Here is a 26152-nt window from a genome sequence, read left to right on the forward strand (position 1 = left end):
ATGAATATGTAACACCAGTCATACTACACGCACCGTTTAGTGCTGCAAGTGTACATCGACATACTAAAAAAATGAGCACTCGCGTTCGCCAAAAGGGTGTTCCTTTTGTTTGGTTTGACTGTCATTTCTGACACTGGAATAATGATGATGTGTGGTGGTCGTGAATAGCGAACGGCGATGAGGGCAAAGCGTCCGTTCACATTGTACTTGTTTGTGTCGTCACAGACCCAGTGATATCATCACTAATCACGTTACTCTATTAAAGGTTCGACTTGCGTTCTTCCTCCATCTCGACGGTACGACCTCTGAACGACATGGATAAGCTTGAGAGTCTTCCCTCTATCGCAAGGGTCAGTGTGAAGACACTTCTGTATTTTTCCTACATCCCTAACGTCCTCGCCAGCTCAGCGAGCGCGTCGTCCGGGTACTCGGTCAAGTAAGTGCCGGAGTAGCTTTCAACGTATCCAAAGACCGACTCTCGTCTTGAAAGAACCCAGGCAAATTCACTCTGCAAGGTAGGATCTCTCTTCATTAATCCACATATCGCTAACGTGCGGATGAAGGCACAAATACCTACCTAATCGGCACAGCCAACCCCTACATACTCCTCGATACCGGCGAGGGCCTTGAGGAGTACATAACCGTGCTCGAGTCTGCACTGAAGCAGGAAGCGCAAATTGCAAACCCAAATAAGCCCGACGTCTCCGACATAATTATCTCCCATTGGCACCATGACCATGTCGGCGGTCTGCCCTCCGTACTCGCGCTTCTGCGTAATCTCTGGAACGAAAGGAACCCGTCTCTCCCTTTCGTCCCTCCCCGCCTGCACAAGTACCCCCTCGACGCGAAGTCTGGCGTGCCTTCGAGCTTCTCCTCCCACTTAAAGCTTCCTTCCATCCTCGCTTCGCTGCCAACCGACTCGTATACTCCGTCTCTTACCGGAGCGCATCTTCACGACCTTTCCGACGGCCAGACCCTCACCACCGCCGACGGCTCCGCGACCCTCCAAGTCCTCCACACCCCCGGACACACTACCGACTCCATCGCGCTCTACATCACCCAGGACGGCGCCCTGTATACCGCCGACTCCGTCCTCGGGCAAGGCACGGCTGTCTTCGAGGACCTCTCCGCCTACCTCGCCAGCCTGCGCAAGATGCTCGATTTCTGCGCCGCTGGAGATGGCGCGGCGTACACTGTCCTCTATCCCGGCCACGGACCCGTGGTGAAGGACGGGTGCCAGACGATCGAGACGTATATCAAGCATCGGCTAGAGCGGGAGTCGCAGATCATCGCAGTATTGCAGAGCGACGGGGCTCTGGCGGACGGGAACACGATCACCACGAGGGATATTGTCGCGGTCATCTACAAGGACTACCCCAAGAATTTATGGGAGCCCGCGGCTTATAGCGTCAATCTGCATCTGCGAAAGTTGGAGGTCGATGGCGTCGTGCGGCGAGCTGGAGAGATCGAAGGGCTGGAAGCGAAGTGGGAGGTCATAGGGAAGCAGTGAGTGCGTGAATTTCTTTGCCACAAATGTCGCACTAACTTCAACCCATAGCGCCGCTAGCCGCTATTGAAGTAGCGTTCAATGTACCACCATGTATCTGCCTTTGTATGTATGTTCTCTTGGAATTGTACCCTTTTCATTTAGGCTTCGAAAGCGGACAACACCGTGACATTGACAGTTGCTGCCAATTTAGCTTTTCAACAGGCTCCTAGCCGCCACTTTCCTTCTTCGTCCGCCGGCCGGTCGCTCCTTCTACTACCTCATCGCTCGACCTCCCGCCTACCTCAACGCACAAGCTATGCCGGCCCGCCTTTCTATGCTCGCCGTCTGTGGTCTCGCCTTTGCCTTCGGGACAATTCCTACCTACACATCCGCAACATCCACCAACCCTACTCTGCCCGCCGGCTTCGCCCCCCTCCGCGTCGGCTTCGACCCCATCTACGACACCCCTACCACCCCCATGACCGCCGTCGCCTGCTCCGACGGGGCGCGCGGGCTCATCCCCCTCGGCTTCCCCACCTTCGCCTCCTTGCCGAGCTTCCCGTTCGTTGGCGCGGTGTTCGCCGTGGCGGCGTGGAACTCGAGCGCGTGCGCGACGTGCTGGGAGCTGCGGTATGAGTGTGCGGCGGGGGCGAAGGAGTGGCCGAAGGCGCCGGGGCAGGATGCGTCGGCCCAGGATGAGGTCGTGGGCGATACCAAGGGTGCGGATGCGGGCAGTACCGCACAACTTGACGATTCGGGCGCGACTGTCGACGAGCCTCAGTCTGGTTTCGCCACCACCACTACCTCCGCCAAACCGTCCTCCCGCCGCATCTTCTTCCTCGCCATCGACCACGCCGACGCACCCGCCCCCGACACCATGACCGGCATCGACGAGGTCGTCTTCGCCTCCCTCGAAGAAGCGACACTTTCCAAGACCGCCATGAACGAACTCACGTGCGGGCACGGCGTGCAGCTCGGGGTCGTGCAGGCGGCCTATCGGCAGGTCAATATCGCGATGTGTGGGTTGTGAGGTGGAGGGAAGGGGTAGGAGGGGTGGGGGATGGGGAAGAGGGGGTAGGAGGCGAGGAGGGAAAGGGAGGGTATGAAGGGTGAGGGAGAGGGGTAAGAGGATGGTCGTTAGGACGACGCACGGAGAGTGGACGGGATATACCCAGGATATGATACCAACCTATACCACCACACTTGCACTACACATACCCGGCTGTTCAATGTCCAGCACACGCGCTACACACCTCGCACAGGCGGGGTATCATCATTCATTATAAACAACGTGGTATACCGTAGAGGGTACTGAGATAATTCGTCAACGTTAGCGAAGTCCGTTTCAATAGATAGTGACATAGCAGCGGCGCTTCGTGGCGCACGCGGGATGTTATACATACAAGATAGAGTTGGTGGTAGCTCGCAGCTCGCAGCAGGGGGCTCGTGATGAGGCTAACAACGCCGCCGAGGCCTACAACGCCAACACAGCGTTCACCCCAACAGCGAGCAAGGTCAACGACAGCCCTATCGGGCTCCCAAGACTTGCAGCGCCGTTGTCGGATCCTGGGACGGGGAGGAAGTGCTCTGAGTCCTCGGCTTGCTCGGCGGCGGTTTCCTGGAGGGGTAGGGTATAGTGAGCACGGTTGTAACAGTAGAGGAAGACACGAAAGGAAGAAGCGACTCGACATACCTTGAACGCAGCCAACCCGACGATGATGCCGAGCGCGAAGAACACGAAGGCGATGAGGAGCCAGAGGACGCCCCAGACTGAGTGAAGGACAGGTCAGAGTCGGAAACAATAGGCGAGAAAGGAAGGAGAGAGATGAAGAATCGTACGACTCACCCTGCGACGGACAGCAGCCACAGATCTTGGCGAACTGGGATGCGTCGGACGAGTTTATCTTTCGGGATATGGTGTCATCTGTGGGTGTGGTGTTAGAGCGGGTTCAGAAGCGAACTCTAGGCAGGCCATACCAACGACATCCCAGAGGACGTAGAGGCAGGACATAACGCCGATGAAGAGGACCTTTGCATGGAGGGGTAAGGGAACTTAGAAAGCAAGGGAGAGGAAGGATGCGTACCAGATACCTCAGTGCTACACCGCCCGCCACAAACCAGAAGAGTACGATCAGGCCGGACATGCCAAGGATGAGGACCCATGTTCTGTGCGGCGTCGCTACTTAGCCGAGGGCCTAACACAGGGAAGAGGTTCCACTTACAGCCAATCTCTCCTTGCCCACCACAAGGTGAACAGGAAGAATACAGCGAGGACGATGGAGGCGACCTTGCTCGCGTTGGTGTTGAAGCCGCACGCAATTAGGCAGGCGCCGATGAAGGAAGACCCGAGGTACCCCGCGGGGAGAGTGATCCAGGATATGCCGCCAGACATTGAGGTGGCACCACCTTCGTTCGCTGGAGGGGGAGGCCGGATCAGGGGGTTGAAGTAGGGTGAGAGCTGGCAGGACGTACGGTCAAGTTCGATCGAGTGGATGTGCGCGCAGGTGAGGAGGCCCGCGAAGGCGTGGCTCATCTGCGAGTGGTAAGCTTGGGACCCTTCATAGCACGAGATCGCAGACGTACCTCATGAAAACCAACTGTTAGCAACCTAAAGTCACATTAGGCTCCGTATTTCGCGCCACACCGCTGAACAAGACCTACTTGAACGGATAAACTGCACGAACACGGTCAGCCTTCCATCCCTCTCCCTCCCTCTACCCACTCACTAATCATATTCAGATACGGAACGTGCCACAGAATCGCGATCACGAGAATATACACCGCGGCGACGATGAGCGTATTCCTCTGCGTCGTGTTGGGCGTCAGATCCGATCCCGCGTCGCGCGCAAGGAGGTAGGCCGCGGAGTCGACGAAGGCGCGCGCATGGGGGGAGAAGGTAGGCATTACTGGCGAGGGGGACATGATGGGAGGAGGTAAGGAGGACGGAGGGCCGAGGCAGTTTGTAGCACTGCGGCTGCGCGACCGCCAAGCACCGGTGGCGATGTATCGCCTGTGTGCGAAGTCGGCCGGGGTTCCGGACCGTGGGATCCGACCCTGGGGCTCGCGACTCGCGATGCGACGCCTTGGGCTCAATACGCGCATCCTCTCCTTCATCGCCATAGGCATCAATCTTTGCTTTTAAGTGTATCATTCCGCTCCATGACTGAAGCGCGGGTGCTCATTATGTTGTTGTGCGACAGATCGAGGCCTGCACAGGTGAGCTTGGAAGGGGGACACTTCAATTGAATACACGAGTATCAGAGGGTTTTGTCTCTGTCTCCCCGAAGTATAGCAGGATGAGTGATTCATTTGGCAAGAGAGGAAACTTTTCGAGCCGAACTCGAGGGCCTGCGCTGGAGTTGAACTCGCCGGGGTTTGCCGAGTCAACAGAAGCAACACGATCACGCGACTTGACGTCACCTCAGCCAGTGCGTGTCTTGCTGGACGCGTTCATCTCATCTTCCAAACGCCCCTTGTCTCTTCCTTCCATGTGAATCGTTGTGAATATTCATCCCAATGACTATGGGAAGGACTGCGTCTGCACCTGGACAGCTGAGGAATTCTCGGAAGACTTCAGATGCACACTCACCTGTTAAATAGCGCATATACTCGCTACAACTCTCCCCAGCATAGTGGCGGACTTCTGTGTGCACTGAACTTGCCCGACTCAACAGTACTTACAACGTTGCTTGGGGGATATGAAAGCTCTACGACGCTCGCCGACTTTGGTGAATTCAAGTCCTTTTCTGCATCCACCTGCGCGCCCCCTACTGGCTGGTCACTCCGCGGCAACTTTTCAAGATCACGCAGAGCCTCATCGGGGCTCAGATCTCGGGGCTCTATCGACAAGATCTCTGTCAACACCTACAAGCTTTGCGAGGAAACTGACGTCGGCGAACTTGATATCATCTTTGCTTCATTCGGGCGTCTCCGCAATTTAGAGCTTCAGGAACCTTCACTGGACGATCGTCAGTCCCCCAGACGTCATTTCTGTACCCTGTCTGACCGCCATTTCCGAAGACGCCAAGAACGATCCGAGTGAAGCTAGTGAAGGCTCGGACGGAGACATACCCTCATCGGAACACCTGGCGTCACCCAACAGCAACTTTTTGTCCTCAGCTCTAGGCGATACGCTGATGAACGATACGACGCCCGCACGGCTCGAGCCCTCTTCATCGCGCGGTCCGAAGGATCGACGTCGCTCAAGGCCATGGGGATGAAACGGCTGCGTCGGGGATCCATGTGGAGGATATTCTCCGACCCTTTCGCGGGGAAGTCGCTCGTTCGACTTCGCTAAATTCGTTGAGTCCAATCTCTGCTCCATTGCGATACGTACTGAAGAGAGTCAAGGAACGTTCGCCCAGGCGATGACTGAGCGGTATACGATCACGTGTAAGGTTGATATTTCTACACCATCGGACCGGAGCCTACACGTGGGATAACGGCGTCGGGCGGACTTGCGGAATCAGGTCCTTTCATCCTGCTTTCATCATCCGAGCTGATGTGCGCTTGATGCTCCGTCACTGTCAGCGTCCCTGTCCTCGACTCTCATCTCTTTCTCCTCGTCCATCTCCTCGTCCCCCATCCCCCCCGGTACACGCCCAGAGCCGCAGCAAGTAGCGGCCGAAGCCCCTGTGTAGACGACGCGCGGTCCGAAGCGGCCTCGCATTGTGGAGCAGCAGCCTGCAGGTGTCCCGCTGACGGCTCGTCCAGTATGTCATTCGTCGTCAAACGCCCACTTGTTGCTCAACACGCGCACCCGCAGCGCAGCAGCAGCCACAGCATGTCGGTCTTCGCCCCGTCGCTTAGCGCGTCCTCCTCGCGCTCTACCTTCTCCGACATATCCCTCCCCGCCGAGCCGTCCCCCTCCACCACGCCGCCCCCAAGCTCGGGCTCCAAGACGCACGCCTTCTTCAGCTCGCCCTTCGGCACGCGATCCCCGTCCCCCACTCTCCCCCCGACTCTGCCCCCGGCTACCTCGCCCAAACGCCGCGTCGTGAGCGAGAACCACCAGCCGCGGTCCCGCACTGCCGATTTCTTCGCCGCCGCGAGCTCCCCGCCCCCGCCCATGATCGAGGTCCTTCCCGTGATGGACGCGCGCGACGACAGCAGGAAGCTGCTCTTTCCGCCCCCGGTTCGCAACCGCCGTGGCTTCATGCACCTCGAGTTGGAGAACATCAATCCCGACAACTTCAATGGCTTCACGCTTCGCGATCTCCCCTCGCCTACCGTGCCATCCCATGCTACGACTCAGCGAGCCGAGCAAGGAGAGCCGACGCCGCGACCAAATCCATTCGAACCGACATTCTCCAAGGCGTGTGCGTTGGCGGAGGAACAAACGCCCAAGGCGCCTCATTATGTTCCCGATCGTGTCACCTCCGGCCATCACGTACAGAAGGAAGAGCTCTCCGACAACGATGACGTTCTACATCCCAGCCACATACTTAGGTCGACAGCTTCCGACGACCCAGGCGTCCGTTTACGGCTTGTCAGCCCACTAGGGCAGGGCACATTTTCGTCCGTATGGTTGGCAGAGGACCTCTCAGAAGTGTCTTTGGATATCCAGCGCAAGCGCAGTCTACGGCAGATCAAGCGCAAGACGTCATCTCGCCTATCGAACCGTTCGGTCTCTCGTCACTCTTCAGTGCGCCAAAGACAAAGGTCGGACGATAGCGTAAAGAGCGCATCGGTATCACGGAAGGCCAGCGTCAAGTCGAAAGTGAACACCGCCGATTCATCAGCGCCGCCGTTGCCGCAGATAGCGCCTCCCCGCCCGCGAACTGCAGCCAAGCTAGGTCTTGGCCCAGAACGTGTCCCTGGGCTCGTGCCTACGCAGCACGGCGGGCCCAGCAAGCACAGGAAGACGGGCAGCGAGGACAACAAGAGTATCTACCTCGACGAGCGCGACGGGGACATGCCCTCGTCCCCTCCGCCCCGATCGCCTTCTTTCGGTATCTCGCCCAATCCGTCAATGCAGGACGTGTCCTTCTTCCTATTGCCGCCGACATCATCGCTCGAGCGGGTCTGGAGGAATAGGGAGCCCTCCGAGAGTGATCGTGCGACGTCTTCCCTGGCCAGCGACGATGAAAGGCCTTCACGTGTACAACCGAAGTACAAGCTTGTCGCGGTCAAGCTTACGTCGCGTGGCGTGCTGGAGGGCACTAGTACTGGTACGCCGGATGATTCGGAGAGGGACCGAACGCGAGTGAGCTTCATTCGCGAGGTGGAGGTCTTGCGAGTACGTCCTTTCTGCATGAACGCGCGACTGGCGACTGACGGCCATATAGCACATATCCCACCCCAACATCACCCCGCTGCTCTCATACTTCACGACGACTAACTATCACGCGCTGGTTCTGCCTTATCTACCCGGAGGCGATCTCTTAGGTCTTGTCAATAGCGACGCAGGGTATGACTCCTTGAGTGAGTCCGCGATGGCATGGGTTAGGTGCTTTACTGACGTTCTGCAGCGGAGACCACGGCGCGGAAGATATTTTCAGACTTGAGTAAGGCCGTTGGCTGGATGCACGGCGTTGGGCTGGTTCATCGTGACATCAAGCTCGAAAGTAAGCTCGCTTATCGGGGTTCAGTATAGTCTGACTAACCGCTTGGCAGATATCTTACTGGCAGCCCCTCTTATTCCATCCGAGGAGAACCCGCACCCGTCATACAACCCGACGCAGCCCTTAGTCAAGTTGACCGATTTCGGCCTCTCGCGCTTCATCGACCCCGATAACCCGCTACTCAAGACGAAATGCGGTAGCGAAGCCTATGCAGCGCCCGAACTTGTCACGAGCACGACCTATACGTCTGGTGGCTACGACCCGCGCCTGACAGACTCCTGGGCATGCGGCGTCGTTCTATACGCACTAGCATGTAGACGTCTGCCATTTGGCGAGGGCGCGGAGCCCACGCCCGTTGCACGGCGCAAGTGGCTCATGCGTGTAGCCCGCGGCGATTGGTCGTGGCCCGAGGGTGTGCGGGAAGGTGATAGAGGGCGGCGGCAGGAGGTGCGGACGATGGAGCGCGACAGCACCGTCATGGTGCGAGATCCGACGGCCAGAGCGCGGGAGGACACGTCGATGGCGCGCGATGATACGGCCACGCCGGAGGAGCTGATGGGCGCGCGCCTGGCGCTAAGCCCAGAGTTGCGGGAGGTGGTAGAGGGGCTGCTTGTACGCGATACGTCGCGTCGAATGCGGGTGGGGAGTCGGGCATTCTGGGCGTGCGCGTGGTTCAGGCGTAACGAACCGGGGGATGTTGGCACGCCGATTGACGCCTTCGACGAGGACCGCCCGCTGCACGACTCGCCGGCGAGTGGGCCAGGTAGCTTACCCCGCGAGTCGCACATGCCCTCGCGACTGTCGGACGGGCAGCTGTCTCCACTACCAGTCGATGCGGCTCTGTCGCAGGACGGCGACGACATGTTCTCACGCGGTAACTTCGTGGGCAACGGCGAGAACCTCTTCGCGGACGAGCTCGCTGCCGCGGAGGCGGAAGATGGTTGGGGAGAGGACGAAGAAGTTGACGATGATGAGTTGGAGGACGCCTCGCTGGTGGATCCCCCAGAACCGGATAGCATCGCGCGCCAGGAGGTGTACCCGGTGAGGTGACCAGAATCGACGCGCGCTCGGTGACGGCCTCCACCACGCAGCGCAAACTGCAAGATACCAGGGAAAAGTACATAACGTGTTGACCCGCTGAGGTGCCACCGCTCGCTCGCTTCCTATGTTTCCTATATCGGCATAATCGTTTGCTCGCGTACGCCAATTCTTCGCTGGAGCACGCGTTCCTGCATTTTTCTTTTTCTTTCTCTCTGTCTATTCTCATTCACATGCATACCACTGTACATACATTCACATACATACATCGTCTCTGCCTGTCCTTTGCGCGTCCAGTCACACATTGTCTATATACATACAGTACTCCTGTAGAAGATTGTGTTCTCATCTCGGTGTTCCGTCCTGTTGCCACATCGTCTACGACTACTCTACTTATTTTACTGTTGTACAAATCTGTGTATAGAAGTCGAAATCCCTGCGCAACCCATGTCCTAATGCCATGAAGTGGTCTTTGTTTGGTCCGCGATGTGGTTGTGGGTCCAAAACCGTTCGTGCCTTTTCGGTGTTGATTATGCCAGAAAAGGAAAAGAAACGACTCGTCTACCTTCTGGCTAACTCTTTCTTTCTGCCGCCATGCTGTGCGATGTTCGGGTCTTCTTCTTGAGGCTGGGCTACGAGCAGTGTCTTCGTATCCCTCAAGAACCTTCGCCAACATGCAGGATGGGCGTCTAAACGGCATCTTCTGAATAGGCGCCAGTGATAGCGTAGGTACGGCAGCTGATCGATATAAGCTTCGGCGCTCCTGAGCGCCCATCTCCCCTTGATCATCGCTGCTTGTTTCCGACCTTCATCTGCTAGTCGCCAGCATCTCAGGAGCTCCCTCGCCGGTTCCCCTTGAGCGCACACATCTATCGTCCCCATCCGCGCAAACGACGGGACTTTTGAACCAGGTCTCTGTAGGAGGATCTCTGCATCGAGGCACAGAGCAGCGGGCCGCTGTGAGTCCCGCCTTCACTGCTTGACGAGGTCTCGTCGTACTGACGAGCCGCAGCTACCATACAGTCACTTGCATAGCACTTCCCCCCAGTGCTCTACATATAGCAGTCTCGAGCTGCTGCATCGTGCCGCCTGCCTTGTCATCCCACCCGCCGCCTAACACCCACCGCAATCTCTACTCCGCCCACCATGTCTGCACCCTATGTCTACTCTCCGGAATATCCGCCCAATGCGTACCTCACACCTTACTTCGTGGACCAGGAGTTCTCGCCATTCGTCCCCGACCCCCACCTCCCGGTATCGCCGTACAGTAACGCAGCCTCCCTCCCCGGCTCGCCTCGCCTAGGGCCAGTTGCTGGCGCGTCACCGTACCATACTCCCCATCACACGCCGTACCACTCGCCATACCACTCGCCACACCAGTCGCCCTACCATGCACCAGCGCAGCTGCCAGGCTGGTCGGCAGCGCGGGACGACACTTACACCCGCGAGCGACGCCCATCATGGCACAGTCCCGCCGCGGTTCCGCCGCAATATCTCGCCACGCCTGCCCTCTCGCACGGCCGGCGCCACTCCTTCTCCAACCCGTCGCCCTACCAAACACCCTACTCGCCCTACACCCCAGACTGGGTCACCCCGCAGGGCCTGCTCTCGCCCTACCCCGTCGGCCCCTCCTTCTCGCCCGCGCTGCAGCTGCACCCGTGGCTGAACGCGGATAACCCGCCCAAGGACTTCATCTTCGACCTCTCCCTGCCTGTCTTCTCCCCGCGCCGGCTCCTCCCCGGCGGCCAGACCGTCCCGCCCTCCTCGCATGACATGGCGACGCCCGCAACGCACCCGCCCATCACGCGCCTGCACATCGTCTGCGACCACTTCCCGCAGTGGCCGATCGACCTCGAGTACCCCGGGGGCGCGGCGAACGTGCGCGTGCCGCCGATCCAGCTGGGCGACGTGCTGATCGCGATACACACGGCGCTGCACCGGCGGATCTCGCACAGGGACTGGGAGGCGCTGACGATGGCGCAGGAGAAGGAGGTGACGCGGGCGTTCTACAAGCGCGTCGGGCTGGGGAAGACCAGGAATGAGCAGGAGTCGATCAAGGCGCAGGGCGTGCTGCATGTAGACTTCTTGCCGGTTGGGAAGACGTGGTTCAGGGGGCTGGTGCGGGCGGGCAATAGCTGGGATACGATGCGGCTGATAACAGGTTGAGGAACACTGGACTCGCGCAAACTATGTACTACTATTATTTTCTCCTGGGGCGATTCTTAAGTTATGATCATGATTGTACACCCTCATGCAGCACCATATATACGTTGGATCACTCCCGTTGCTTTTGGTGTTTGCTAAAGCATGAGGTGGGATTGCGAGCTATGACGGGACAGTGCCTACTACAAGCGTGGCTCCCCTTCTGCTACAAGTCGATACGCCCGACCGTCCGCGGAACCGGTATACACTCCTTCACGCTGTCGACGTCCCCCACCCAGCTCACCAAACGCTCGAAGCCCAGACCGAAGCCTCCGTGCGGCGTTGCCCCGAATTTGCGCAGCGAGAGATACCATGCGTATGGACCTTCGTCTACTTCTGCATTAGCAAAAGCGCGGGAATACGTATACAAACTCTCGACTTACCTGACGATTGCTCTGGCAGGATCATGCCCTCTTCGCGCATTTTCTCCTCGAGCACGTCCGCCCGCTCTTCCCTCACGCTACCCCCGACGAGTTCGCCCATGTGCGGGACGAGGAGGTCGAAGCAGGATACGGTTTGCTGTTCTCGCGGGAGGGAAGGATCTGAGGGTCGACGTTAGGCAAAACGTTGTCGAAGAAGGATCGACTGCACTCACCATCCACCCGCATGTAGAATGCCTTGATCTCCCTCGGGTAGTTCGTGACGAACACAGGCCCCTTCACGACCTCCTCCGCCAGATACCGCTCGTGCTCAGAAGACAAGGACGCGCCCCAGGTAGGGGTCTGCTTGAACTTCACGCCAGTTCGCTGCAGCGTCTCGACGGCCTCCGTGTAAGTCATGCGCCGCCAACGTAGGGTATCCGGCGACACTGCCGCCTTCAGTGCCTCCAGCCGCTCCAGCCGTCCCCCCACTGCGTGAAGCGCCTCGATATCCTCTGCGCACTCCACGAACGCCCTATTCACGATATCCCTCAGCAAGTCCTCCGTCACGTCGCAGACCTCCGTGATCCCCTCCGTCAACGTCCACTCCGGCTCGACCATCCAGAACTCCGCGAGATGCCTGCTCGTCTGGCTGCGCTCCGCGCGGAAGGCGGGGTTCGCGGTGTAGACGCGGGAGAGGGCGGCCTGGAAGGCCTCCATGTGCAGTTGGGAGGAGACCGTGAGATGGGCGGGCGCGCCGAAGAACTCGGTGGGGGATTGGGTTTCTGTGGATTGTGCATCGGGGTGGGCGGCAACCGGGGCGATGCGGAAGGTCTCGCCGGCGCCCTCGGCGTCGTTGGCGGTCAAGATGGGAGCGTGGACATGGACGAAGGATTGGCTCTACTGCGCCTGTAAGCCATAGCAGTAAATTGAAGAGTATTGATACGCACCTTCAAGTAGTCATGTATCGACCGGTGAAGGCAGTCTCTTAACCGAAGCATAGCGGCTATCGCAGTCGTCCGTGCTCGAAGATGCACGTTCTCTCGTAGATACTCATTGGTGAGGTCCTTCTTCTGGATAGGATACGTCTCCTGCGGACATGCTCCCAGCACGTCCACGGCCTTGACTTGGAGTTCCTTGGCCTGACCGGAGCCTGGCGAGGGGACGAGGTTGCCAGTCAGTCGTACACTCGAGCCATTTGTGAGGCTACAGTACGGTCAGTATGATTCAATTGACTGAGGCCTGTCCACGCACTCCTTCACATTCAGGGTGTTAGGGAAGACCGCCTGAATGCCCTTCGCACTGCTCCCATCGTAGATGACAGCAAAAGAGACCCTCTTCTGCTTTCGTATGGACTTTATCCAGCCATTCAGGGATACAGACGTCTCCTGAGGTATGTTGGACCCCAATATCTCCTTGATAGTAGGAGGAAGCCGTCGAGGGGCGTACTGAGATGCGAAGCGGCGGGAGAAGAACATTGGCGCGCGGAGGCGCGACGCGCTCGATCGCGCTTCAATCACGCGTTGTCACGTTGTGACTCAAGTTCAACTCGGTCGGCGAGACAAAATTCTGCAAGATGGGGACTTAAGTGCGAAAGAGATTGTGGTATGTGTAAATGAAGTACATTGTATTCTCTTGAGATTATCACGCATCTGACTTTCAAAGCATGACAATGTAGCGTAAATATAATGATTAGAAGGTGCGCGGGACACCCTGATTGGGATTGCAGAACCGATTGTACTGCAAGTCTTAAGATGAAGATCCATAGGGTTCGAAGGAATCGAAAGGCGTGCGACCAAAGACTGTACGCTTGTAAGGCTTGATAGGTGTCAAAGGTAGTAGGCCGAGCCAAATAATGACCAAAATCTTTACGCCCAATCGTCGGCCCGACACTCACTCCTCGCTGGCGAACTCACGGAATTGGGGCGACGTAGTTGAAGAGAAGTAATCAAATCTGTATTTCAGTCACATGACAACAATATTAGGCCTATATGAAGTGAGGCAGAGACGTTCCCAATCCACGAACACATAGAAATCTAATAATCCCCCGAACGCTTCTGCTTCTTCTGAGCATGCGTGGCTGCAGCGTCTGTTGGAACGGACAACTGGGAAGGCGCTGACGATTGGTTTCTGTTGAAAGTGGACACCTTGGGCGAGGTCGGGTCGTCGCGCTTGACGGGCGGCGGTCGATCAATACTGTTCTGTAACTTGGGGAAGAAATCCGCCCTTTCCTCCAGCTCCTTTACGTTCGCTGGTGTCGCGCTTTCATCGAACTCGGGCGCTGCCAACATCTCCAACAGGTCGGCCAGGATTTCGATGGCACGATCATGAATACTGCAGTATTCATAGCCGCGGTATCTATAAGCGAGTTGGAGGAGTTGGAAAAGAGCTTCCAAGCTGCGCTTGAATGGCCAGAAGTAGCGATGGAAGGCGGGGAAGATGAGCCTCTGAAACTCCGGAAGACCCTTCTTATGGAGCTCGCCCTTGTACTTCAGATGAAGCGACGCATCATCGTTGTCGAAATAGTTCGCGGTGACTTCGTGCACATATTCCACCGCCCTACGCTGATCGGGGTCCAGCACGTCGTCGGGCTTCTTCAGGAACTCTTCGCGTCTCCGACCTCCCGGACCGCTGCGAGTGACGCAGATATAGACGAGGACCCAGAAAAAGGCCTCGACGTCATGGACGGCATCTGGATAGATGTCCTCGGGCGGTGTATCAATGGAGCCGGCCACTAGTACCTGTGGACGAGCGCCCAAAAGCTCTGGGCTGATGTATGGAAGCGTGCCCTATGATGAGGTTAGAAATTGGCCTTGTACCGAGGATGAGTACACGCACCGAACGAGACCAGTCTGGATGATCACGAAATATCGCCGACCGGGTGAAGACTGGGCGATTCTCCTGTGTCATGAGAGACATTGTTAACATCGAGAAATATCATTCTAGATGCGACTGACCAGATCAACATCCCAGTGCAATGTGTTTATGGAATAATCCAGGTTGGGTGGTGCTTGCCTGTGATGTTGCTTGTATGAGATGGCCTGTTCGATGTACTTGACAGCGTTGAGCGAGATATCGAGGATTGACGAACCCTCCAGGGTTTCTGGATCCACTCGCCGAGTGATCGCCCGCAGTGCACGTCTGCAAATCTCCTTATCAACTATTGCTGGGAATCGACCGCGCTGTCTCAATTTGCGCAAGTCATCCTCAACATCCGTCAGAGCGGTCTCGAGCAGATCATCGTCGAATTTGGGAATACTCCGGTCAGGGGCAGCTTGACCGGGGACACGACACAATTAGTGTGAATGTGAGCAGGCTGTGTGACGAATCTTACCGGTCTGCCTCTTGCCTCGGTCGAGGTCTATTATGCATCCGCCGGTCACGGGAACATTGTCCTCTAGCCCACGTATCATGATGTTTTCCGGACTGATATCGCAGGGTAAAACGCCGTGTTCGTACAAGTACTTGTCGCCTACACAATGATCAGTATGGACAACAATAGTCGTGCGTTTGACATGGGGAACTCACCCTTAATAGCATCTAAGATCGTGCCCACCAATTCGCGACGATCGGCGAAGGACGTGATGGCATGGCCAATCGTCGACATGAGGATACGGGTACGAATGCGGTTGATAACCCTGTTCTCATCTCGGACCACGAAGCGTTCGATGACCGCTCCGTTCTGGGTGCAATGGATAAGGAGGTGTGGCTCGTGACGCTCATCTGGGAGAGCTTCGCTTCGAGAACGCTTCAAGGATGGGGGAACCGAGTCGAGACCACAACGTATCGGTCCTAGAGTGCTATCAACTATCCCGTCGATCCGAGAATCCTCGCTGGCGATAAACTTCCCAATGCAGTCAGACGCAGTTCCTGCCAGTTCGTATAGGTCGGCCTCCGAGACTTCGTTTTCCTTGCGCCATTGTTGCTTGAGAGCATACAACTACCAGGTACGGTCAACGCGAGTAGGAAGACATGGTTCAGCAGGTGTATACCTTGCGTTCAGACGAGCGCTTCTTCCTTTCATCATACTTCATGACGACCCATACGATGGTTCCACTCCCGCGCATCTCTCCAGAGCGGATTAAGCTCATGGCCTTAGTTGTGATGTACGTCGTGCTGGACAGGGTGATGACCCAATGCGTATCATGCGGCGAGCGCATTCTGTCCATCGGGGACTCTACCAGGCGATACGGTGGAAGAGGATTGCGCTCAGGGCCCAGATACAACTTCATATCCGGATCAAATCCCAGTTGATGCGCAGGAAGATAGACAAGCGCAGTTATGATCTGAACGATTTGACGGGGGCCCTTCGAAGACCTTGGGTCAGTACTTCAATCAGATAATTGCAGATGATAACGCACTTTGTGGAAGTCAATAGGTACGTCTGTCCCTAAAACCCCCGAGCGATCTTGAAGCCAGACCGATATCTGTCCGAGCCCAAGTGTAAAACCAAACACAAAACGCCGATTTTGTTGCTTCACCAGAATCTGACGAAGATATCCAAGCAGATGGCGCACGACGTCAGCCCACGACTCCTGGTCTTTTCGTCTGCCCTCGACTGCAATTATGATTCGCAACCACCAGATGGCGTCCTGCGAGATTGAGAATATGTGACAGGAGAATGCGAGAGCAACGCACCTGATCCCCTTCATCTTCCAGGCTTCGAAGAGCGAGTAAGCAGCGAGGGCGCGTACGCGGCGCGGTAGTGCTGGTTGACATTGGTGATTTGGTGTGATAGTCGCGCCAAACACTGCTCAGGATGCGATGTTCGTCATCAGGTACCAGTTTCCTAGCTTCTTCGGCGATGCGGCTGGCAACCTTGATGAACGCTGGGTATAACTCGTCCTCCTTCGCATTGTCGTCAGTCGGGAAAGCGGACCAGCGGCCATCAGCATGGATCGAGCCTGCGGCGGGTGGTTGCGATGATTCTATGATCCCCAGTGCCTCCATTACTCTGTTCACGATGTGGGAGGGAACGGGAAACATCTTCGATAAGAAGTCATCCGTTTGAGCGATCTGAAAGCATTCAGCCGTCTCCTCAGCGAAATTCGCCTCAAACTCGGCATTCATCATGACGATGAAGTAAAGACGCTGTGAGCCAACAAGATGGCAGGAAGCAACGTCGTTGCCGCGTGCAGCGGCACTTAGGATCCTGGATCACGCATCATCACGTGAACGAAGTTGATCTTCGCCCGAGAGTAGCATAAGAAATATCTATACGATACACCAGATACTCCGGCAATAAAAAACATGCTCACAGGCGGAATTCTACTCCATATCCACGTCTATACATGACAGCCCGAGCGCCTTTTCTTCGTAACATGCTCAGTCGCATCTGGCTGCGGGCGGGTTGTGGAACTGGGCGTCACCCGATTTCAGGGTTTTGATTGTTTTGGGAGACTCTGGGGTCTCGCGCTCGGCAGATAGGTAGTCGATACTCTTCCGCAAGCCGTCGAAAAACTCCTCTCTCCTATTCAGCTCCGCCACGGTCGCCGGGTTCTCCTGCTCATCGTACTCTGGCGCTTGCAGCTTCGTCAAAAGGTCGTTAAGGACCTCGATGGCACGGTCGTGAATGGTGAGGTACTCGTATGCACGAAACCTGTAAGCGATCTGTAGGAGCTGAAAGAGAGCCCGCACGGCGTCCTTGAATGACTGAAAGTATCCGTGGAAGCACGGGAGAATGCGCTGCTCGAGCGCCTGGAGACCGTTTTTGTGTAGGTCTGCCTTGTACCCACGTATAACCCGTTGATCTTCGTTGTCGAAACAGTTCGCGGCGACTCCAAGCAAGCATTTTACCGCTCTATTCTTGTCGGGATCCTCTACCTCATTGGGATCGACAGAAAACTCTTCGCGCCGCTCGCCTTTGGGACCGCTGCGAGTGACACATATATAGACGAGGACCCAGAGGAAAGCTTCGATGTCGTGGACAGCATCGGGATAGATGTCCTCAGCCGGAATTCTGACTGCGTATTCGACAAACACTGCCGCCCGGTCGCCCAGGAGCTCAGGACTGACGTAGGGCACGGTCCCCTGATTAAGGTCGCATCAGCACCTATACAGTTACAGTCAAAAAATCACATACCGAGCGAGTCCAGTCCGGGTGGTCATTGTCGTCAGAAACTGACCGAGTGAAGTGATTGCGATTTTCCTGAGCTCCATGAGCATCGCAAAACGTCCTCCCGTACAATGACTCACCAAGTCGACGTCCCAGTGCAACGATTGGGGGGTAAAAGCATGTTCCCGTGACACCTGCCTGAAATCGTGCATGTACGCAGCGACGACTTCAACGTAGTTCATGGCCAAAAGTCTTGCTCTGCGGACATCCTCGCTTCTCTCACCGATCCGGCGCGAGGTTGCGCGCAATGCAAGTGTGCAGATCTCGGCAGAGGACTTCGAGTCCAATCGGACGTTCATAGGTACCATGACCTTGACCTGCTCCAGGCCTTTGGCGAAGTTTTCGTTGTCGTAGTTTGGACGCGGCAAGGTATAGGCTGGATATGGCGTTCAGTTCCGTAAGGAAGCTGTTTTCTCGAGGACTCACCCGCTTTCCTCTTCCCTCGGTCGAGGTCTATGATGCATCCGCCCGTCACAGGGACGTTGTCCTCTAGGCCACGTATCAAAATATTTCCCGGGCTGACATCACCAGGAAGAACGCCGTGTCCATACAGGTACTTGTCGCCTACGCGAAAGTGTCAATACGCGCACCAACACCAGGCCTAGTGGTGAACACTCACCCTTGATGGCGTCTATCATCGCGCGGACGAGCTCACGGCGGTCAGCGAAGGACTTGATGGGGTGACCGACAGTGGACATGAGGATGCGCGTGCGGATGCGGTTGGAGAGCTTGCCGTCCTGCCACCCTACGACGAAGCGCTCGACGCCCGCGCCTCCCTCGACGTATTGGAGAGGATGCCGTTGTCCGCGTCGCGCATCGAGTCGGGCCTGAAGCCGAGAACGCTTCGAGCCTGTCTTTGGCGCAGACGGCCGAAGATCGCGACGTATCGCTCCCGCCGTGCTGTCGACCTGGCCATCGACCTGGACATCTTCGTCGTCGATGACCTTGCCGACGCAGTCAGACCCGGCTCCCGCCATCTTGTAAAGCGTCGCCTCCGCGACCTCGCACTCAATGTGCCACTGTTGCTTAAGAACATATAACTGATCAAAAAGATTAGCATGGAATGGAGGAGACGAGCGCGAAGCGTATACCTCACGGTCTGGCGGAGGCTTGTTTCTATCGTCGTACTTCACGACTACCCACACGAGGGTTCCGCTTCCGGATAGCCCATCATACATAGTGTTTACAGCCCTGGCCGTGATATACTCCGTGCCGCCCAGGGTAACGACCCAGTGCGTATCCTGAGGCGAGCACATGTACGTCTTCGGTGAGGACGACATGCGGTACGGAGACAGGGGAACCTCATTGGGGCCGCGATACAGTCGCATATCCGGATCGAACCCAAGACGATGCGCAGGAAGGTAGGCGAATGCGGCCAATAGCTGAACTAGTTTTTCGGGCGCCTATGGACGAAGTATCAATCAAAACTGCCGTTTCAAGAGAAGAAAGTAAAGATGACCTCGCAGAAGTTGATGGGAACCTCAGTCCCCAGCACGCCGGAGCGGTCCTGCAGCCACACAGATATCTGCTTCGAGCTGAGAGCGAAGCCGAAGACGAAGCGCCGGTTCTGCTGTTCGACGAGGACTTGTCTCAGGTGATTGAGAAGCTGCTGCACGACTTCTGTCCAATCCTGCCTGTCGTGCTGCTTCGCCTCGACGACCGCGATGACCTGCAGCCACCACGTATCGTCCTAGCGGGGTAGTTAGGAGGATGCGATGCGCCATGCACACAAGAGGCGTACCTGGCTCTCTTCACTCGTTGCTGATTCGAAAGCGAGTAAACAACCCGGCCACGTCGCCAGTTCAGAATCCTCGGACTCGGACCCCTCAACGTTTGGGTAATGGTGCCAGCGACTGCACAGCACGCGCTGTTCGTCCGCTGGCCGCTTCGGAAGGGTTTTCTCCACCTCCTCGGCAACGCGTCTCGCCAGTCGAACGAATGCCGGATACAGCTCAGCTGCCGCAGTGTTGTCGTCAGCGGGGAAGTCGGTCCAGCGTCCTTCGGCGTAGACTGGCTCAGTGTTTGCCTGTGAATCTGACCCAACAACGGGGCTCTGCAGAGCCGCCATAACCTCATCGACGATGTCCGAGGGTACAGGGAAAAGCTTCTGCAGGAACAAGTCTGTATTCGCAACCTGGATGTAATCCGCATGTTCGGTGTCGTGCGAGGCTTCCTCAGCCGCGCTGCGCATCATGCTGACTTAGTTGCGCGTGAAGACTCGCAGAACAGGGCAGCGCTGCGGTAGCAGAGAGAGATACACGTAGCACCAAGGGATCGACAAAGATGAGAGTGTGAGTCAAGGGTCAGAAATTACACTTTGCAGGCGAGGAGCGCAGCCTGCATGCTTTTCTTGACGTCAAAAGGCGGCGTCAAGCCTTTGGCTCCGCTAGGGGCATGCTAATAACCTGAGTATGTACCCAGGACATCAAGGCAGCCAGTTACCAGTCGCCGCTTGAACAGAACGAGCACGAAGTAGATTGTTGACCGACATGGCTCAGGACAAGCTTGAAGGTCTAATTTCGGAGTGCAAGCGTCGCATCGGGCCGAGCTTCCCGCCACGTGGGATCTGGAGGCGCGTCTGCGCGCGACGTGGCGCACCTGAAGTTCACCTTTCCCCAACCAGAGGTCGCCTCACCCGTACATCATGCGAGGACTCTTTAGACTCGCGGCCTGCCTTCTGGGCTTACTATCATCCGTGGTCGCCAAGTCGAGCACGGGGAACTCTGTGCTCGTTGTCGTCGACCCCAAGAACCGGGACCTTTACACGACCTTCTTCAATGGCCTCGAGAGCCAGGGATACCAGCTCACCTTCCGCGCGCCGAAGGACGAGGCTCCTCTTATTATCCAGGATGATTACCCAACGTTTGCGCACGTCGTCTACTTTGCGCCTGACACCAAAAGTGCGTCGTGCGTCCGTGCGCAGCACTGAAGACCCACTGACGGAATCCCCCCAGCCCCCGCAAAGGACATCACCCCCCAAACGCTCGTTGAGCTGGCGAAGCAGAACACCAACCTCCTCATTGCGCTCTCACCCAAGCAGACGCCCATTTCCACTCTTGCAGCCGAGTTCTCGCTCGTCCTCCCCCCGCCCGGAACACCCCTCATTTCGCACTTCCCCGAGCGCAATGGGCCGCGTACAGTTGTGCCCATCGCGCCGCCGCAAGGGAATCCGATCGTGACCGAGGACCTCGCGCCGGTGTGGTTCTCAGGCGTCCCGTTCGCGCTGGGGAACAACCCGCTGCTGGTACCCGTACTGAACGCGCCTGCACACAGCTTCGCTACTGACACGGAGACGGACGCTGGCGCGAGCGCCGTGGTCGATGCGGCGGGCAAGGGGGGCGAAGGCCTGTGGGCCGGGAGCTCGATGGGCGTCGTCGCGGGCTTCCAGGTGGTGAACGGGGGCCGCGTGATGTGGGTTGGCGGTACGGAGATGTTCACGGATGAGTTTGCGCAGAAGGAGCTGCCTACGGGTGGCCTGCCTGGCAATGCGCAGTTCGTGCAGGACATTGCTCGCTGGACGTTCCAGGAGACGATGGTCCTGCGCATCGACGAGACCTCGCACCACCTTGTGAACGCGACGGAGCCTAAGGAAGCGTACACAATCAACGACAACATCGTGAGCCCATAACTGAGCTTCACAGTCTGGCCACTGACTTTCAACCAGGTCTTCACCGCCAAAATCTCGAAGTACAACCCAGAGACGGCTGCCTTCGAGCCGTACCCTGGCATCAATGACCTGCAGCTCGAGTTCACGATGCTCGACCCGCATATCCGCACCGCGCTGCCTCCTGTACCGGGCACCCCGGGCGAATACTCGACAACATTCCGCGCGCCGGACCGCCATGGCGTCTTCAAATTCGTAGTCGACTATAGGCGGAAGGGGTGCGTGTCACACAACCTTTAGACTGCTGTACTCGCTGACACCGGCTCCAGCTGGACCCACCTCCAAAGCTCAACGACGGTCCCCGTCGTGCCCCCACGCCACGACGAGTACCCGCGCTTCCTGAGCGCGGCGTGGCCGTACTACACAGGCGCCATCAGCACCAGCGTCGCGTTCTTCCTGTTCTCCGCGTTCTGGTTAGCGAGCGACACTCGGGACTCGCGGAAGGGCAAGGCGAAGGCGGAGTGAGCACGTCGCATATAGCTTAGCAGGCAGACAGACGCCCGGATGTATGTATGGCACGCCCCAATGCCCATTGCGTCCCATACGCCCACGAGTGCCCCCGTCCGAGGACATAGCGCTTTTCCCTTGCTAAGAGATGGCGCGCACCACTCTCGAGTGCGCTCCGGTGAGCAGAAATGTCGAAATATGTTCTTGACATTTGACGTAGGATTTCCTTCCGTCCGCTCGACGCGTCAATAGATGCAAACAGCGAAGCCATTGTTCTCCGCTTTTCCTCCGCCGATGATCTGCTATATAGCCAGCGACGTGCGCGTTCTTTTCCCCGCCTCTTTCCCTTCTCCTTGATACCCCAGGATCTTAAATCATGCCCGTTATACCCATAGACGCCAGTCTCGCGCCGGAGGTTGTCGAGTTTTGGGGCAAGCGGTACCGCGAGGTGAAAGAGGAGCTCGAGGAGCTAAAGGTGCGCGTGCTGCCGTCAATCGGTATAGGACCAGGTTGAACATCGTCACAGGCAACCTGCAGCGCGAAGGAGAATCGCGCGCCGAATGGCCTCGAGGGATGTCCTCCTGCTAGGCTGGAAGGCCTCCTCACCCAGCTCGACGTACACCTCACCTCCCTCCGAAAGAAGGACAGGTCAACGATGGTCACGAAGAAGGACGACGGACCTCTGAGAGACGCGCTCACGGCCGCGCTGAAGGAGCGCGATGACCTGCGGTTCCGCAACTCTGCGCTAGAGGCGGATCGCGCAGCGTTGACGAGTCAGGTGTGTATTGGGCTGCAGACTCCGCTGGCCCACCAACTGACGCGCTCTCAGGTGCAAGCCTTTATGATCCAGGCCGCCGCACTTGCCACGGAGGCATGCAATAGTCGGATGAATGCGGTGCACAAACAATTCCCGCCTACGACGTTCGTGGACAAGGACTTTCAAGTATCGCCCCTCACCCTCACCGAGCCCGAGGCGTTCATGCACTCTTTACCATCGGTGAGTTTGCAGCCCTGCATGCATCAGAGTCCGGCTTTGCTGATATAGGCTGACAGCAATACACGAGTGGCACACGGTCTGTGTTGCTGTCATACGCGGGTACTCCTTGATATTGACGCGTTCATTTTAGCCTCTACTTCCTGCCACGCCCTCCAGCGTGTATGCCATTACACGTCCCGCGCTCTGCGCAACCGGGCTACTGGTTTTATCCCGTCCTTCTCGCTCCCGGCGATACGCACTTCGAACTCATCGTTGAGGGGAGTCCAGGACAGGTAACGATAACTTGACGCGTTCACTGCTTCACGGACTAATGGTGTCTTCAGTGGACGTATCTTGGGCGCTACGTGACTGCCGGCATGCCCGGGCAGGAGATGAAGCTCTCGGAGTGGATGATGCTCGATGAAAGGGTATGCATTGATTTTCCTCACAAAGTATACCTCACGAACGCGATGCAGACAAAGCAGGCTCACTGTCATCGTATTGCCTCGCACGCGATGGAGCACGGTCAGACTCCAACCATTCCAGCCCAGCTCGAAGTGCGCCGCCGATACGACACGGGCGAATGGAACGTCCCGTGCTACTCCCTCCAGTGCATCGGCTACGACCTGACGCTTTACAACACGCTGCACGAAGTGGCGCAGGCGACGTCGCGTCGTGGCAGCATCGTCTCGGAGCCGGGCATGCGACAGGACGAGGTCTCCCGGGAGACGAGCTCGACGCCGTCGACAGTCGACGTCCCAGAGGCGGTGCGCAAGCGGAAGATGCAGTCACCCATGATGGGCGAGAACATGGAGGCGGATAGCAGCTTGAGCACGAACGCTCCGACGATGAAGAAACCGAGGCTGATTCTGCGCGACTTGCCGGTACAGGACCAGTGAGGTTCGAGGGAATGCGGGTTTGGACTTCGTTTAATGTGGCCTCCCTTTATAATCGTCTAATTGCCATGATATTGGCTCTGTTCACCACCTTGCCACTCGTACAACCTGGTTTTTGGGAAGAAAACAATGTGTGCTCTGATTGCGGGCGAGTGTGTGGGCGAATGTAGGTGTCGATGGATGTTTTCGGCAAATGCCGCGGCGTTCATGACGCGCGTGTTCAACTCTGTAAAACCTTGTCCTGAACTGTGACGTTCTTTCAATTCTGCGCTTGTTCTCTTTGGAGTGAGACAGAAATTGGGGTCTCCCAAGGACCTAATTTCTAGCTTACTACCCATCTCGACGGAGTCAGAGCATCCGGAACCGATTATTGACGTTAAAATGAACACGCAGGCCTGCCTTCGTCGATTGCCGACGGTCATGTCCAACGCTTGACTCACGCCTTCATCAGAGCTGTGGCCCTTTACTTGCTACGCGAATCTCTTCTTGCTGTTTTGGTCCACTGTGCGACACAAGTTGCCGCGCATATCTGGGTCAGCCGCTCAACGCGATGCGCATCTGCACGCGTATCGTACTGTCAACCGTGGGGCACCCCGCAAATCTCTTCGCCGACCGTCGGGAGCTGGTACGCGCGATCATGGACGCCGTTCAGAGTAGGATGTGACACGAAGATCCGTGTCGAGGCTTACGCAACCCTCAGGCGACAAAGATCTATACGCATATGGGGTCCTGCTGTGTGATATCAACCCCTGCAATATGTTCCTCCACCGGCCAGAGGGTGAAGCTAGCATCACAAGGGGATGCCTCATCGACCTCGACCTCGATCTCGGTAAGAGGAAGATTGGTACGTTTCTCCATTCGTCTTGACAGCCTGCCAGAAATTGACGGGCTTGCTCATCAGCCTCTCACGCGTATTCCGCATTTATGGAGCGCGAGTTCGGCGAAGTTGCACCGATTCTGTCCATGGTTCTGCAGTTCTACTATGATAAGGGCATGCTCATAGGCCAAGTCGACGCCGACGTGTCCTCGAGTGCATTGCGCGCGATGGCACGCACAGCAGTCACCAAAGCACAGTTTCCGGAGGCCCAATCGAGGGCCCTCACGTACGTCAATGAGGCCGTCGCGTATATGGTCAATCACCGCGGGGCCGATCCCGATCAGACCTTCACTCTTGAGACGTTGAGGTGGGACGTTGAATTTGTTCGTTTCCGTTTGTGCCGTGGGGGCATGGTTTGCTGAGGTCTTGCCCAGCCGGATTCAACGCCGCTTTTCTCTCGAGCGACCAGTGGCACTGGTCAGCGACAGAGCTGGTATTGCTCTGTGTGTATTTTTTGCTTATTGTGACTACCCCATATCCATGGCTGATAGCGCGCGTAGGAGACTTTGCCGTTTATGAGTCCCGAGATGCTAGGAACGATCCCAATCTTTGACAACGCGGAGTCAAAGCTCAGCGTTAGAGCCAACGGCGACGACACGGATGAAGGCGACATCGCCAATTCCGCACCTGAGGCACAATGCCCTACCATCGCTCAGGGCGCCATACATGACATGGAGGCGCTCTTTTGGGCACTACTCTACATCTGCATAACTCGCGGTGGACCTGGAGGTCGACGAAGGGAGGAATATTCCGTCAAGAATCTCGCAGCCACCGCAGATCCCAAGCGGCGCCAGTCCATCGCGCATCTACACAAGATCACCCACTGCCTCTTCGAGGCTCAGGATCCCGCCACTCTGTCCAAATATAAGCGCGTCCTCCTCCGGAATGGCGTCCGGGACTTCAAGGCGCACATCGAAGGTCGCTTCCACGAGTATTTCGAGCCCTTCAAGCCTACTATGCGGGCATACTTGCAGCTTCTGCGGATTGCCTACATATTCCGCGGATACGAGTATCACTTCATCCATGATCGTGTCCTTGAGCTCCTCCACGATCTTTTAGAGAACTTGAGCGACGCGAGCTATGACGAGGGACAGGAGGTATGCATTAGGGCGGAGCTCAAGGAGCGGGAGGGTTCTGTGAAGGGCTTGCAGTAGAGCATTCAAGTTGAGCGCTCATCTTGATGTCGCCGACTTGGAAGCTTCCAAGTCTAGGCGTACTCGGAGTCGTTCAGCCGCTTTTCACGAAACGCGGTTCCGAGAGAGAAGTTCAACATCACGTGATGATGACATCGGGAAATGCCGAGACCGAGGTTGAACTTCGTCAGCATCGGAGTTCTTTCGAGTTCACTTACTTCAGTCCATCTGTGGGGCTTCCTTCATGCAACCCGACGACACTGTCGATATATTCCATTGTATCCCTGGTCCTAACGTACAGCGCGGCATGTAACCGAAGAATTAGCATACTCTAGGCTTTGAACTCAACCGCTGCGCACATCGAGTGCGAAGACCCGCGCACCCGGTGTATTT

General features: G+C 57.0%; 10 protein-coding genes across 10 annotated transcripts; 7 read left to right on the top strand and 3 right to left on the bottom strand.

Moving 5' to 3' along the window:
• The first annotated feature begins 284 nt into the window (after window positions 1-284).
• SCHCODRAFT_02604397 (Metallo-hydrolase/oxidoreductase) lies at window positions 285-1608 on the top strand. The gene is made up of 5 exons (XM_050344104.1): window positions 285-350; window positions 404-439; window positions 491-515; window positions 564-1506; window positions 1559-1608. The coding sequence occupies exons 1-5, from the start codon at window positions 315-317 to the stop codon at window positions 1575-1577; spliced, it is 1059 nt and encodes a 352-aa protein (XP_050202636.1). The 5' UTR covers window positions 285-314; the 3' UTR covers window positions 1578-1608.
• Window positions 1559-2962, top strand: SCHCODRAFT_02604399 (uncharacterized protein). The gene is made up of 3 exons (XM_050344105.1): window positions 1559-1612; window positions 1662-2800; window positions 2893-2962. The coding sequence occupies exon 2, from the start codon at window positions 1806-1808 to the stop codon at window positions 2517-2519; it is 714 nt and encodes a 237-aa protein (XP_050202637.1). The 5' UTR covers window positions 1559-1612; window positions 1662-1805; the 3' UTR covers window positions 2520-2800; window positions 2893-2962.
• On the bottom strand, window positions 2536-4480 carry SCHCODRAFT_02604401 (uncharacterized protein). The gene is made up of 10 exons (XM_003035413.2): window positions 4216-4480; window positions 4151-4163; window positions 4073-4097; window positions 3962-4022; window positions 3712-3904; window positions 3574-3655; window positions 3467-3518; window positions 3336-3413; window positions 3183-3259; window positions 2536-3107 (listed from the first exon to the last, which is right to left on the bottom strand). The coding sequence occupies exons 1-10, from the start codon at window positions 4409-4411 to the stop codon at window positions 2964-2966; spliced, it is 921 nt and encodes a 306-aa protein (XP_003035459.2). The 5' UTR covers window positions 4412-4480; the 3' UTR covers window positions 2536-2963.
• A 1493-nt stretch (window positions 4481-5973) lies between these two features.
• SCHCODRAFT_01179436 (uncharacterized protein) lies at window positions 5974-9564 on the top strand. Its single transcript, XM_050341186.1, has 5 exons — window positions 5974-6201; window positions 6255-7727; window positions 7777-7912; window positions 7960-8055; window positions 8105-9564. Exons 2-5 carry the CDS (start codon window positions 6273-6275, stop codon window positions 9100-9102), a joined length of 2685 nt encoding a protein of 894 aa, XP_050202638.1. The 5' UTR covers window positions 5974-6201; window positions 6255-6272; the 3' UTR covers window positions 9103-9564.
• Window positions 9565-9831: 267 nt separating this feature from the next.
• Window positions 9832-11376, top strand: SCHCODRAFT_02604411 (uncharacterized protein). The gene is made up of 2 exons (XM_050344106.1): window positions 9832-10049; window positions 10103-11376. The coding sequence occupies exon 2, from the start codon at window positions 10237-10239 to the stop codon at window positions 11254-11256; it is 1020 nt and encodes a 339-aa protein (XP_050202639.1). The 5' UTR covers window positions 9832-10049; window positions 10103-10236; the 3' UTR covers window positions 11257-11376.
• SCHCODRAFT_02707888 (asparaginyl-tRNA synthetase) lies at window positions 11358-13129 on the bottom strand (the record flags this gene model as incomplete). Its single annotated transcript, XM_050347027.1, has 5 exons — window positions 11358-11622; window positions 11676-11834; window positions 11888-12551; window positions 12602-12857; window positions 12906-13129. 5 exons carry the CDS (start codon window positions 13127-13129, stop codon window positions 11459-11461), a joined length of 1467 nt encoding a protein of 488 aa, XP_050202640.1. The 3' UTR covers window positions 11358-11458.
• Window positions 13130-13588: 459 nt separating this feature from the next.
• Window positions 13589-19975, bottom strand: SCHCODRAFT_02674165 (uncharacterized protein). The gene is made up of 16 exons (XM_003035410.2): window positions 19508-19975; window positions 19226-19456; window positions 18858-19169; window positions 18386-18806; window positions 18193-18330; window positions 17847-18142; window positions 17734-17799; window positions 17011-17681; window positions 16290-16803; window positions 16013-16243; window positions 15644-15958; window positions 15180-15591; window positions 14986-15123; window positions 14609-14925; window positions 14490-14552; window positions 13589-14440 (listed from the first exon to the last, which is right to left on the bottom strand). Exons 1-16 carry the CDS (start codon window positions 19958-19960, stop codon window positions 13688-13690), a joined length of 5331 nt encoding a protein of 1776 aa, XP_003035456.1. The 5' UTR covers window positions 19961-19975; the 3' UTR covers window positions 13589-13687.
• Window positions 19976-20369: 394 nt separating this feature from the next.
• On the top strand, window positions 20370-21975 carry SCHCODRAFT_02604417 (Dolichyl-diphosphooligosaccharide-protein glycosyltransferase 48kDa subunit). Its single transcript, XM_003036224.2, has 4 exons — window positions 20370-20666; window positions 20721-21382; window positions 21431-21648; window positions 21700-21975. Exons 1-4 carry the CDS (start codon window positions 20411-20413, stop codon window positions 21893-21895), a joined length of 1332 nt encoding a protein of 443 aa, XP_003036270.1. The 5' UTR covers window positions 20370-20410; the 3' UTR covers window positions 21896-21975.
• Window positions 21976-22165: 190 nt separating this feature from the next.
• SCHCODRAFT_02604422 (uncharacterized protein) lies at window positions 22166-23885 on the top strand. The gene is made up of 7 exons (XM_003036223.3): window positions 22166-22352; window positions 22404-22655; window positions 22707-22874; window positions 22931-22950; window positions 23005-23146; window positions 23198-23281; window positions 23330-23885. The coding sequence occupies exons 1-7, from the start codon at window positions 22254-22256 to the stop codon at window positions 23750-23752; spliced, it is 1188 nt and encodes a 395-aa protein (XP_003036269.1). The 5' UTR covers window positions 22166-22253; the 3' UTR covers window positions 23753-23885.
• A 620-nt stretch (window positions 23886-24505) lies between these two features.
• On the top strand, window positions 24506-25780 carry SCHCODRAFT_01187647 (uncharacterized protein; the record flags this gene model as incomplete). Its single annotated transcript, XM_003036222.2, has 4 exons — window positions 24506-24593; window positions 24651-24949; window positions 25001-25069; window positions 25127-25780. The coding sequence occupies 4 exons, from the start codon at window positions 24506-24508 to the stop codon at window positions 25778-25780; spliced, it is 1110 nt and encodes a 369-aa protein (XP_003036268.1).
• Between the last annotated feature and the right edge of the window lie 372 nt (window positions 25781-26152).

The sequence above is a fragment of the Schizophyllum commune genome, assembly GCF_000143185.2.
Source record: "Schizophyllum commune H4-8 unplaced genomic scaffold SCHCOscaffold_1, whole genome shotgun sequence".
Classification (NCBI taxonomy): domain Eukaryota; kingdom Fungi; phylum Basidiomycota; class Agaricomycetes; order Agaricales; family Schizophyllaceae; genus Schizophyllum; species Schizophyllum commune.